The sequence below is a fragment of the Ammodytes marinus genome (genome assembly GCF_949987685.1).
Source record: "Ammodytes marinus genome assembly, chromosome: 9".
Classification (NCBI taxonomy): Eukaryota; Metazoa; Chordata; class Actinopteri; order Uranoscopiformes; family Ammodytidae; genus Ammodytes; species Ammodytes marinus.
Genome location: NC_137213.1, coordinates 10,774,096 through 10,787,129, shown reverse-complemented (window position 1 = coordinate 10,787,129; position 13,034 = coordinate 10,774,096). Strand labels below are relative to the sequence as shown.

At 40.8% G+C, this 13,034-nt stretch overlaps 1 protein-coding gene across 1 annotated transcript in view; it reads left to right on the top strand.

Moving 5' to 3' along the window:
• The first annotated feature begins 828 nt into the window (after positions 1 to 828).
• The window catches only part of prkci (protein kinase C, iota), a 32,025-nt gene continuing 19,819 nt past the window's right edge, over positions 829 to 13,034 (top strand). Inside the window, exons 1-2 of the mRNA XM_080033990.1 lie at positions 829 to 1,155; positions 10,824 to 10,945. Of these exons, the coding sequence (XP_079890116.1) occupies positions 1,073 to 1,155; positions 10,824 to 10,945 (205 nt within the window). The 5' untranslated portion in view covers positions 829 to 1,072. The remainder of the gene's footprint in view (positions 1,156 to 10,823; positions 10,946 to 13,034) is intronic.

Sequence of the window (13,034 nt, the reverse complement as noted above, 5' to 3'; positions counted from 1 at the left end):
CTCTCTCTACATGTCCATCTCTGTCTCTATTGACAACAAATTTAAACAAAAAAAAACGAAAATAAATAAATTTTGATCTGAAAACGCCGACTGCTAACTGTATTTAATAAGCAATCCATGGTTTAAACATAGCCTACCAGCATATATACAAAGATATCATATTCATTGGCCAAGGCTAATGGAGAAGTAGCAATATTTGACATAAACAGAGATAGATTCAATAATTGTATTCAATGTTGCTGTAGGCCTATATAATAAAATAGATTGATTAGAGGTATGCTAATGCCATTGGTGTAGCCTGTAAAATAATAATAATAGAGGCCTATGTTTCTATTTGATCTTCTTTCATTTATTCCATTAATCACAGGCTTGTATCACATTATTTCACTTTCTAGTAACACACAGCCCAAAGTAGCTCACATTGGCTATTAATAAAAAAATATAGCCTTTAGTGTAATGCCTTTGCTTTTGTTACTGGTCTAATTTAGCAGTTGTTTCCGAACCACAGCACTTGAATGAGCGACATGTCTTCAGGGTTTCTACGATGTCCGAGTTTAGACGTCTGAACCTGAAAGCAACACTTACCCACACAAAAAGTTTCAGTTGGTACAGTCCGAAACCTGCCAAAGGATTTATTTATTTAACTTTTCTGATAAGTAAACCACATACTATCGGTTTATTAAATGTTTAAACTTTAAATGTCTATGAAGCTGTGTACTTAAATGTTTCTAAGGTTATATTTCTTTGAAGTTAATGTAGGCCCTACATGTTTGTATGTGTGTAAGCCTCACCCCTTGCATTCCGACAATGGACTGGTCCACCGTTAGGCCTTTGCAGTAGGGAGTTGTTTGGCGGAGCCCGCAAGTTTTTCTATACTTTACATGTTATTTTTGTTATTCTAAAGAAGAGCTGGTTCTGAATTCTTACCATCGCCTGCCTCGCTGTTTACTCGGTGTGTCGACGGACTAAATAAACAAAGTGTTTCGGGGCGTGTGGCTCAGCTAAGGAACCGAAGAAGGACCGACGGAAGGCAGGAAGGCGGCGGTGACTCGGACTGACCGCGGCGGAGCTCATGATGCCGACGCTCCGGGACAGCACCATGTCCCACCCCGGCGAGAACTCACACCAAGTCCGGGTGAAAGCTTATTATAAAGGGTAAGAAATCGTTGGTTATCCCAACAAGTCGCGAGTCGTTTTAAGAAGGCAACTAGTGGCAGTTTTCTAGACTTGTAAAGGTGGCTAATCAGTTGGCTAACAGTTAGCTCGCAGGGCTAACGGCTAATGTTGGGTACCAGGTTTGGAGTAAACTTGAACAGACACGGACAGACAGGTGACACTGTGTGGTGGCATGCTATTTGTGTTAATTAAGAAACGTGTCAGTTAGATGGTGAACTTGTCAAGTCTAAAGTCAGTTCTGGATAGAGCTAAAAAGCTACATTCCTGCACAGTTTGAGCTCACAGCTTCTGGATGTTAGTTTAACTAATCTGTCACTGATGGATGATGTTACACAGGTTTACACTGGTTGTTACAGCCTACACACCGACTCACATTCATTTCATATGTTTTGGATAGAAAACCTCTTTGTAACGATTCAATCTGTGTGATATACTGAAGGTAAATATAGAAAGCACAGCACATTTTCTCTTATTGACCTCGATACTATCACGGTGACAGTTGAAGTATGGAAATAAATAATAATGATACAATGTATTTGTATTGTAGCACCTTTTATTCAAGAAATGCAGCTCATACTGCTTTACTATGATTTAAAACGTACATCTACCAAGTGCTTCACTTAAAAATAGAGAAAAAATAGAAATGAAAACAATATGCAATGGAGATTAAGAATGACAATAAAACCCATTTGATGTTGATAGTAAAAATAAGTTAAAAAAAAAAGATTATTAAAAGAAGTGTGAGATCTATTTCAAAGAATCAAGTAAATATATTAGAAAAGTCATTTTTAAAACAGCATGGGGGACTCGTGCTACATTTGCATTGAAGGTTGTGCTGTTAAAAACGGTTAGGTTTTAAAGATGTGTTGTTTAAAAGTACAAGTAAAGTGTTGTTGTTGACGTTCATTACGTTGAACTGCCTGGCAGTAGGAGCTCGAGCTTAACTGTCAATATCGTCTGTTATTCTGGAGTATGTGCTATCCCCATCCAATAATGAAACATTCCTCCTTGAAATGTCTTAATACAATGTGTCTGCTTCCCTGCTTGGCTCACATTAAAAAAGCAGGAACTAGTACAAAAAGTGACAATTTTGCTTCATTGAATGAGTTATCGGATGAATCAATTATCAAAATTGTGAAGTGATTGACAAATGAACTACTTGATTAATTCAGTTCCGTCATTGTGATTCCTTACGTGAACCAAAATGAAGCCCTAACCACCAGTGAGAGTGGCGCTACAGGAGACACTATTTAAAGCAGGAAGACACTTGGACACAAGACAAACAGTAGATTATGATCACATGACATTGACAACCCAATGTCTTTGATAATCCATCTGATAATGTGTTGTGTAGTAGGGGTGAGGAGATGTCATTCCTTTGAGTCAGCTGTTTGAGTTTCGCACCTGGATGTGACGGTGGAAAAATCATTGGTCACTGTGTTGTTTTTTAATGACGCTCCCTTTGCCCCGCTGTCTCCCTCCGGTCGATGGAGCCAGTTGATTGGAGCCCGGCAAAGACTTGAAAAACAGGTAGCGCCTGTCACCTGTGTGTGTGTGTGTCGGACCTGTTGGGTTTCTCACCCGTTGTGTGACACGCCTAGGAGCTTTGCTGTGTGTGTGTGCGTGTGCGTGTGTGTGTGTGCAGATTAGTAGGTGTCATCTCACAGAACAAGGCATCTCAAGTATTTGTGTGGTGGTTGCTGCTGCTGCTACAGAAGAATCTCAGCTATGTTGCCAAAGAGCGGATGCAGTGAAATGGTCTCGTTGTGTGGCGGGCGGCTATCATATCTCTTTATTTAAGTCATTATGTGAAAAGTGTTGTTATCGTTGTCCTTTTTTTATTTTTATTTTTTTTTATAAATTGAGTAAGACGTGTACTATGAAAACCTTCTTAAAAAATATATATGCACAAGTCTCAATGTCAATGAACACCTGTATTTACAGTGAACAAGTGAGTAAAAAGTACAGATGAAACAATTAGTTTGATTAATAGATAAAGCTACAATTTTCGGTAATCGATTATTTCAGTCTATTTTCAAGCAAACGTTAATTATCAGGTTTCTGCTCCTCAAAAACAGCAGGATCTGCTCCTTCTCTTTGATTGTCCCTTTTTTCCACCTTGTTCTCCACGTGATTAATGATTTTATCGATCGATTGATTGAAAAAACTGCCATCCAAACACTGCAGGGGCTCATTTCACTGATTAGTACAATCCCTGGGTTTCAAAGTGGTGATCAATAAAGTCAGCCCACAGAGTGATTTGTTTGACAGTTTAGATCATGTGTTTCGTCCTTTTTTTTCAAGCCTGAAAAACCAAATAAAACCAAATAACACCAGACCCTCTCGATGGCCTTACTCTGCAACAGTGTCTCAGGTTTATATATTTTGTCAGTAAATTGTGAGTCCATTCTTCCCTACTTGTATGTCTGCTGTCAGCCAGCATCAGTGTCAGCAGCCGAGTGTCAGCCTGTAGCAGTCTCAGCCTGTCACTGGCTCATCATTCACACTGACGGTCAATAGAGAAGCAAATGCACCACATGACTACAGACATTGATACTGTACAATAGCAGTGATTGTAGGGCTGTGACTAAAGATTATTTTTTACTATTGATTTAATATCCTGAATTGTTTTCTTTGCCCTACTGCCAGTGTGTCGAAAGGTCATGTTTCCAACACGGACTAACACAAGGCTACTTGTGTACCAGATTAACTTTAGGATTCCTGTGTGAAGCATGTTGTTTGGCAGGAAACTGGGATCACAGCAGTTTGGCGGGGCAGTTTAATCATTCTACTCTGTTGATAGGGAGTTGCTCTTCTTTATTTTTTAAAAGACTCAGTCGTCTGCATCAGTGCTTTGAAGCTGGGCTTTGTTTAAAACATGGGAAGTGTTCCTTGTCCTGCCGTTTACTTTTGCTTTGAAAGGCTCCTGAAGCACCGAACCACAAAGCGACACAGTCCGCACCCACCCATCCGCTAACACACGACTCGTCATTCATGATAGTAGCTAGCTAACGAGCATCCCAGATTTTCAGGAGTTGTAATGTCTATTTATAGGCTGTTACCTTGTGTGTAATACAGCTTAATTGTTGGCGTATATGTGTCTCTGTCTGAGTGAGGAGCGAGGGTCTTTCCAGGGATGTTTTGCCTGGAGACCACAGCATGATTCTGTGTGTTTGTTTCACCCTGACCTTGCTGGGGAGGCAGTGGGACCACGCAGGTGTTTTTCTCATTGGATTGGGAGTAGGGCAGAGTATCCAAGTTCAATACTTTTATTTGGCACTGACCAGACTGCCTCGCCTATTGAAACATTTCTTGTGGTTCATTATCATTTATTTATTTTTTATTTTTTTTTACATACTGACTTGCTCCCTTTTTATTTTGCACTGGAAACTATTTGCACTGTTTTATTGTATTGTTTACAGTTTGTTCATTTTGCCTGTATATTTTGTTGGAGCTGCAGTGGCTCAGGAGAGCGGGCATATTGTGTTTATCTGTAGGCAGTTAGTTCGATTTCAGCTTATGTAAAGTTGTATTTATTTCTATTTTATGAAAATGCTAAGGTGAAAAATTCAAATTATTTTTTTTTAACCATAATGTGTAATTTCAACTTGTTCAAACGGATTTCATCAAATTGCTTTCAAAAAAATATAACTAAAAAAAAAACAGTAGTGAAGTCAGGGTATCAGGATCTGTTTAAATAGTGAATTTGAAGCAATAATACCCAGCCCTAATTGGGGGTGTATGTGGCTGTTTTTAAACTTCCAGCTTCAGAATGTGCATTTCTGTATGAGATCCGTATTGGTGTGCATACTGTACGTTGGTGCCAGCATGTAGTCCTGGATAGCCTAGCGCGTGCACAGTGTCTAGTGTGAAGGTGTTTCGGGGGGCATGCCCATTGGCCCATGGGGTGGCAGCACTGACAGAGAGATGGATGGTGTGAGCTGCTCATGGAAGCCCAGAGAGGCTCCCAGACCTTTCTCCTTGCTTGAGCGCTCACCGGTGACGAATGGCTCCAAGCTGCTGCAGATGGGGCTGCACAGTCCCACTCACGGCAGTTCAGACGTCAGGGGCACAGGCCAGCCCCCTCCCTCTCCTCCTCTCTCTCTCTTTCCTCCTCTCTCTCTCTCTCCTCCTCCTCCTCCTCCCTCCATTTTTAATTTAGCTGTGTGGGACGGCACAGAGTAGAGGAATGCCAGGTCTGTGTGGAATGCCATTTCATCCTAGTTACTCACCAGTGATGAGCTAAAACAATCCTTCTGCCTTAGTCAGCCTGAAGAATCCCTCAGTTCTGCCTCCTTTGTTTAACATACATGTAGGTCCCTTTCTTTGAGCATGATTTTAAGTTACGGTAATTTAATTGACCAATATTTTCTTCTGTAGTTATTTAATTTGTTACAATATTTACAAAATAGAAAAACTCTAAAACCATAAGGAGCTAACCATTATATTCACTTTAGCCCTGTAATTCTTTGCAATTAGAAATTAAATTTTAGAAATGTGAAACTTTATAGACAAATATTCTGAGATTCCCTTCTCTCCAGAACACAAAGATCTTCAATTGAATGAAAATCCCTTTGTGAAAATCATTTAGCGTTCCTGCTTTACATATATATTTAATTGCTTTTTTTTTTTTTATCTCGGCCACCTTCCTGTAACTATGTCCATTATCCGAGCTTGTATCTGTGTCTGAGAGGATGTTGTTGGAGGCACTGGAGACGTGGCTAAACTTTAACCACAGTGTAGACTCTGTATGTGTTTAATGAACGCAACACAGCTCAGCTCCTGTTACACGTGACGCTGTTAAAGTGGCCTGCTGGGCTGGCATTAATACAGTCACAGAGTGTGGGAACCTTTCTAGTGTTTAGGAGGAAGTAAGGCTGCTGTGTGGGTCCAGAGATATGACTGTTGGACTGCAGTATCGGAGCCAGTATTTCCCCCACTGCTCGTGACTAGGCAATGATTAACACCAGCTGGATGGAGAAAAAGAGAATGAGGGCACAGGAGCATTCTGAGCTTCACGTCAGTTTATTCTCACTCAGATGGCTTTATTCATTTTTGATGGTTGATTATAAAAAAAGTCAAGACAGCTTAATACCTGCTGTGCTGAAGCGGCACCATCTTGGATTACTACCGATCCACCAACGCACTATTAACGCAAGCTATATTCAGTGATCTAGTTGATTGAAAGAAAGCACAGAAAATGTACAAAGCACACAATAATTTGTTTCCTAACAGTATTCAGAGGTGGTAGTGTAGGTGAGCTAGTATGAAAGGACAGTAGAATAGGCATGTATGAATAATAACCAAGGCCAAGTACACAAATGTAAATAACGTGTATATCAGTAAAAGTGGAATTAAAAATGCGTAGTTCACTTTAAAAAAAAAAAGTGTCTTTGTTTTGAACTGTATTTGTAGTTAACCAAAGTAGTGTCTAAAAAAAACACTTTTATGATACACCTTTTCGTTCCAAATGGTTATTTTATTTTTTTCAATTATTTCCTTTGCTTTGAAATCAAATGACTTTATTACTTTATTTATTTGTTTGTTTGTGTATTTCCTGGTGAAAAATGGGTTGTATGGACTGAAATAAATGATTACTACTCACCACTACCATCTGGAGCCCTACTCACGAAGACGGTCAACAGTTAATGTGAATACATCCTGAAATATCAGGCAATAAATCACAGTGTAGTGTTATTTGTGTCAGTGTGTTTGCTCCTGGCAAGGACAGACCCCTCGGTGACCCCACACACACTCTGCGCTGTCCTTGGACGCTCACGCTAGACGTCCTTGGAAAGTGCGAGTCGTCGGCTCTATGTGTTGTTGGGCTTTTATCATCCTGCTGTAAAGCTCTCGACTAGATGCTGAAAAACTGGGTCTGTCTTTGACGATGGCAGTAAAAGGTCCTTGTCCTTGAGGGGCACTCCCTGACATGGGACGACTTTAACACATTATCCTCTAAGGCCATCCCATTTCTATTCTACCTCTTTACCACACATTAGGGCTGCTCCAAATATATCTATATTTTATTTTATATTTATCGTCATCGCAATACCAACATTTGAGACTTCGCCTGTAACTGCAATATGGTAGCCTGCCCATTCTGTCTCGCCAATGCGCTCCTGATCGTGTAGCCTGTAGACCTGTAAACCAGTGTGTGCCATTCCCCTCCACCACACACACACACACACACACACACACACACACACACACACACACACACACACACACACACACACACACACACACACACACACACACACACACACACACACACACACACACACACACACACACACACACACACACACACACACATCATTGAGGTTGTAAAACACAGCTGAGGCTGACCAGAGGGTCGGGATAAGGCTTCATTAATCTTAAGGCCGCGTGAAACGACGAGGGACAGCTGATCTCGGTTACCCACGGCTACGCTCCTTATCCCACATTTCACCACAGTGTGTGGGTGAACAGGCAGAGAGTGATGTACTTGTTGATTAAGAGCAGTAAGCCAAGTGTTCAGGGGTTTTTATTTTAAATTTTTTTGATTGCTTTCCAGGAATTGATGGATTGCAGTGGTGGAGAGTGAGCTTTAACCACAGCGGTCACAATACAACTACAACCACAGCAGCCAGTGATTAATTGTGTGTGTGTGTGTGTGTGTGTGTGTGTGTGTGTGTGTGTGTGTGTGTGTGTGTGTGTGTGTGTGTGTGTGTGTGTGTGTGTGTGTGTGTGTGTGTGTGTGTGTGTGTGTGTGTGTGTGTGTGTGTGTGTGTGTGTGTGTGTGTGTGTGTGTGTGTGTGTGTGTGTGTGTGTGTGTGTGTGTGTGTGTGTGTGTGTGTGTGTGTGTGTGTGTGTGTGTGTGTGTGTGTGTAGGGGGCTCTCTCCTTCACTATTTTTGCCATCTTTCTCGCTCTTGTTTTGTCCTCCCTCTCTCTCACACCCACAATCATGCTGTACAGATGAACATTCACATACAGTAAATGTGACAGACTGTGAGACTGACTCACACCAAGCAGATATTGTTGATTGGGAGGGGGGGAAGACATTCTCCCACCTCTTTCTCTCCCAAGTCACAATTTTTTTTCTTTTTCTTGAATGCATCAGAAGGGGTTATGGAGTGGGAATGTTTTTAACTTCATGTCTGAAGTTAACGGTTAGTATTCATTTAAAGGTGCTCTGAGGAACTTTTTAATATTTATGAAACGGTGTCATTTCTCCTCTGATGATCATATTTTTTTTTATAGTTTAGCACCTGTGTTAAAACATTTTAAATATGTTTTTTTAATTTAACATATTTAGGGTGAGGGACGAAACAAGCATGGCAGCTCAGAGTCTTCCCTGGTGAATTGTGTACAGCTTTCATAACAATATATGACTAGTATGTTTGTTGTGTGTATGGAGAGTAGGGCTGCACAATATATCGAATTTTCATCGCGATGACGATATTGGCTTCCCACGATGACGTGTACATGAATGTGCGATATTTTAAATGTGTGCTCAGCTGCGAAGCAAATCAATCCCTCCCCAAACCACTCGCTGATCATGTGCCTGTTCATGCTCCAACCTGGCAACCCCAGGTTCCCCGAGAGCTGTCAATCAAAGTCCAGTGGCTCCGCCCCCAAAGTGTGAACAATTTTCTGCCCGCATAGACAGAAAGCACTCCAAGAGCCGCGCGAAGAAGCAAGCTGCTGCTGCTTATCGCGCGAGCGAGAGCAGACATCTGCGCTTGTGAAATCACATACATCCCCTTGTTAGTCTCTTTTTTTGTGTGGGACCGGATTTATAACCCATTATTACATGACACTTTGCCAGGTCTGTTATCCAGCCAGACAGACCGCTGTCAAGAGTATAATGTATAGCGAACGGGTCACCTAAGGACCTACGTCATAGTTTTGATGGATAGACGTCCACAAACAGGGCTACTCGTTCAGAAAACAATGGAATACTTTTTCAACACGTCTTTGCATGTATCAGGAGAGCAGGGAACACAGGAGTCATGGTTAATGTCCGACAGGACTCCAGCAAGACGACGTGAGTACGTTTTGCTTCAGGCTGCAGCCCGCCATGTAAATGTTCGGCAGTCATTTTCTCCGTGAATTGTTATAGATTTTGGGGAATAATGCTTTGTTAGCTAGATGGAGCTCTGGTTAAGCATGTTGGCCGATTACATTTAGGCCTACTGTTTGTACAGTGTGCGAGTCTTGAGTTGTGTTAGCAAAACAGTAGCTCTGTGGCTAACAGCTGAGCCGGAGCCTTCAGTCAGCTGAAGCAGTCTAGCTGGGCGAGTAGACTATTCCACCGTTGCTAGTTCGTATCCTTGGTCGTTCCTATTTGCTGGCGTATTGAACTACGTTTTCATTACATAAGAACCTAGTGGGTTTGCAATGACTATTCCAGTTATTAGACAAGCTCCCAGGGTTGCTAATAACTCCATACAGTCAGTGCCTCAGCGTACACACGACCTGAAGCGAAGATGAAACCTCGCGTTGGGAGTAAAGGCATGAGAGGCAGCAACATTTAACTAACGTGTTGCTGAGTGTTACCTGCCACTTCCCGTCTCCGTCCTTTCAAATTAAATTCCGACATAGTAGAGCCATATAGGTTGTGATTTATTTTGACAGGGCGCAGCTCATAATATACTTATTTTAGTTATACATTGTGGGCACAATTTTATTTAGTTCAAAATCAAGTTTTATACACATCCATCATGCAGGTACAATGAATGGAGTAAAATATTTTATATTTTTGCTTTTAGGAGATGCAATGAGGTCAGGTGAGGAAACAAAGATGTGTTATTCAACAGAAATGTAGCACAAGGAAAAGTTAAAGCAGTGCTCTGTTGATTTGATTTTGAGTAAAGTTTTGGTGCAATATTTTGATTTATATTTTCTTTGTGGAAATGCATTGACTTCAGGTAAATATTTATTATATTTATGCAAATATACAGTATGTACATTATCAGTAATATTGCATAGCCGATCACATGGATATGAAAGCGCTGTTATGTTTACGTGACAATCCAATAAAAATATTTTACTCACTACAATTACTGAATAATCGTGGTAAAATATCGTGATATCAATATTGACCAAAATAATCGTGATAATCATTTTGGGCAATATCGTGCAGCCCTAATGGAGAGTGTCTTAGTATTGGTTTCCTGTCAGTGGCATAAGCGTCAAATTCTCGACTAAAAAGTTCCCAGAAGAAACAGATTCTCCAATACTACTTCGGTTGAGTGAAGGCACATTGAATTATGAATCGAAGAATAACGTGTTCAGATTGTGGAAAAATTGCTATGTTTTCTGAGGCAGCTCTCAGACGGTACTCAGTAGAGCAGGCCTTAAAGTATATAAAATTATAAAAAGTTTATTTTTGTATTTTTTGTATTATTATTTTACACTAGGGACTTTGTCTCTCTCTATACTGCTTCCCATACCTCAGCTTTGGATATCAATAAATGTCTATACCAGTGTTGCGATTTTTCTCAAATTTCAAATCTGTGTCTTTTGATAAGGAACTCGTTGGAATCAAGTTTGTGTAATGTATCACAATGACAGGGGGTTTAATGAGCTGTTGTGACTGAATGAATGTAACAGGAAATGACTTAAGTCCAATAAAATCCCCATTTGTCTCCTGTGCAGGGACATCATGATCACTCACTTTGAGCCGTCCATCTCATACGAGGGTCTGCACGGGGAGGTGAAGGACATGTGCTCCATGGACAACGACCAACTCTTCACCATGAAGTGGATCGACGAGGAAGGTAATGTATCACCGTGAGCCCTCACTACTACATCCTTTAAGGTTTCTCTCCTTTGTGCTTCTAGAGGAGGCAGAACAGACCTTTAAAGTTGCTTGTTCTCAAAATCACTTTGTAAAAATCAGTGAATATCTCCTCACAATCCGCTACCTGTACGTACTGTGTGTGTGCGCGCTGAAAAAAATCCTGTGTTATTACACAGCCTAGGCTCTGTAAACGAGCATGCTGTTAGCCACGAGGGGCCCCTTTGTTGACATACCCTTTGTTCACCCTTTGTTTTGATTTTGACAAAAAGGGATTTTGTCAACAAGCGTTCTCCAGAATCGCTGACTCCATCTTTAATTCACCTGACATGATTAACAAAGTCATGTTTACACATGACATCATCAAAGTAGATTAAACAAATTTAAAGGCCACTGGCTAAATCATTCAGCATTCGGCAGTTCAATGTGTTGATACGGCCATTCACTCACACTGCCTTGTCACTTTGACTGTGAGTCAGTCAAGAAAAGCCCAATTCCTTGTTGTCTGCCAGTTAGCGAGGCAGCAGTAATAGTGTCACAGGAAAGATGGAGCCGTCACATCACTGTGCTCGGGATAAGGTCAACCTGCCCAAACTCGTTACACTCGCGTCGTCTCCCGCTGGTCACCACCCACATACAATCAGCCGAGTCATTAGCCCTCCTAGGATAGTGAAGCTGCTTGACTGTCGTAATGAAGTGCTGTGTTTAGTGCTAACTAACTATGGCCCCATCCACAAAAACAACACACATAACACAGCTCCGCCATGTGAAGTCTTCAGCACCATAATTGGGAAGTGTACTTGTTATTGATTAATACTTTTCTAAGTCGGGTTTTAAGTCACCAAATGACACCAACACATCAGTGTGTCTCGTAATCTGTGACGTCTTCTTCTATAAAAAGTAACACAGCATTCACTGTATCTTATCTCTATGTGTTTTAAGACGGTTGTAATTACAGTAATCACATACGATGACGGTCACAGGTAGACCACTAATAACACCAATTAGAGCTGGAAGTCAAAAGGATTTTCTCTGACAATTAGCATATTTCACAGAGCTCAGACCTGTGTCTACTTATGCTGCTTTCAACTTGTCACTCACCAGGAATCTTCGTTTATTTTTATTTGATAGAAGACGGATGACGTTAATGAACATCAGATGATGGCTGCTTCAGTCCACCCACTATAGCTGCCTGTTTAACCTGCAGCCCTTTTCACCATAAATACATATCCACTCTGTGTGTCAGAGTTTCTGTTCTCCAGCTATTTATAAACGGAGCAGTTTGTAGTTTTGATTAGATCAGTTCAGTTCAGCAATAGGAAGAGTTCACTGCCTCACTATGGCTCTCTGAGTTTGTCATGACGACACCTGACTCTTATCTGTTAACGATAAGGAAATAATTAGCTTTGCGTCAGAGGGGTATTTTGATTATTGACTTGATTGCTGGAAAAAATACGCCCGTACAATTAGTATAAGTATTTAAAATGTCAACATCGACTGACTCAGTCTGTGTTAACACACACACACACACACACACACACACACACACACACACACACACACACACACACACACACACACACACACACACACCCTCACACACTCACACACTCTCTTTTACACGCACAGACCTTTAGCTCTGGGACCTGGAAATTGTCTCTCCTTTGTTAAACACTTGTCTTATTGTTCTGTGCTTTTAGAAGTAACCTGGCTGTTGTCGATTTTCTGCACATGCCCAATCCTTTAAATGTCAAAGGAGAGACCCGGTTCCCCTTATCGTAATAAAACAGGGTTTTCACACATTAACATGTGAAAGATTCAAACCTGATAATACAAAGACGAAATGCAGAAAAGTGATAAAATACTGTAGACCATTTTAAAACTGTGAACTTAAAAAAACTAAAACGCAACAATGATTAAATCTAGAATTGTTTTATTTATTTACCTGTAGCAGTGTGCCCTTGTATCTAGGGCTGTAGCTAATGAATTAGTTTATTTTTTAAATACAGATTTCTCAATAATTGAATAATGGTTGTGTCTATAAATATCCAGGTTTATGTCTTCAGTTG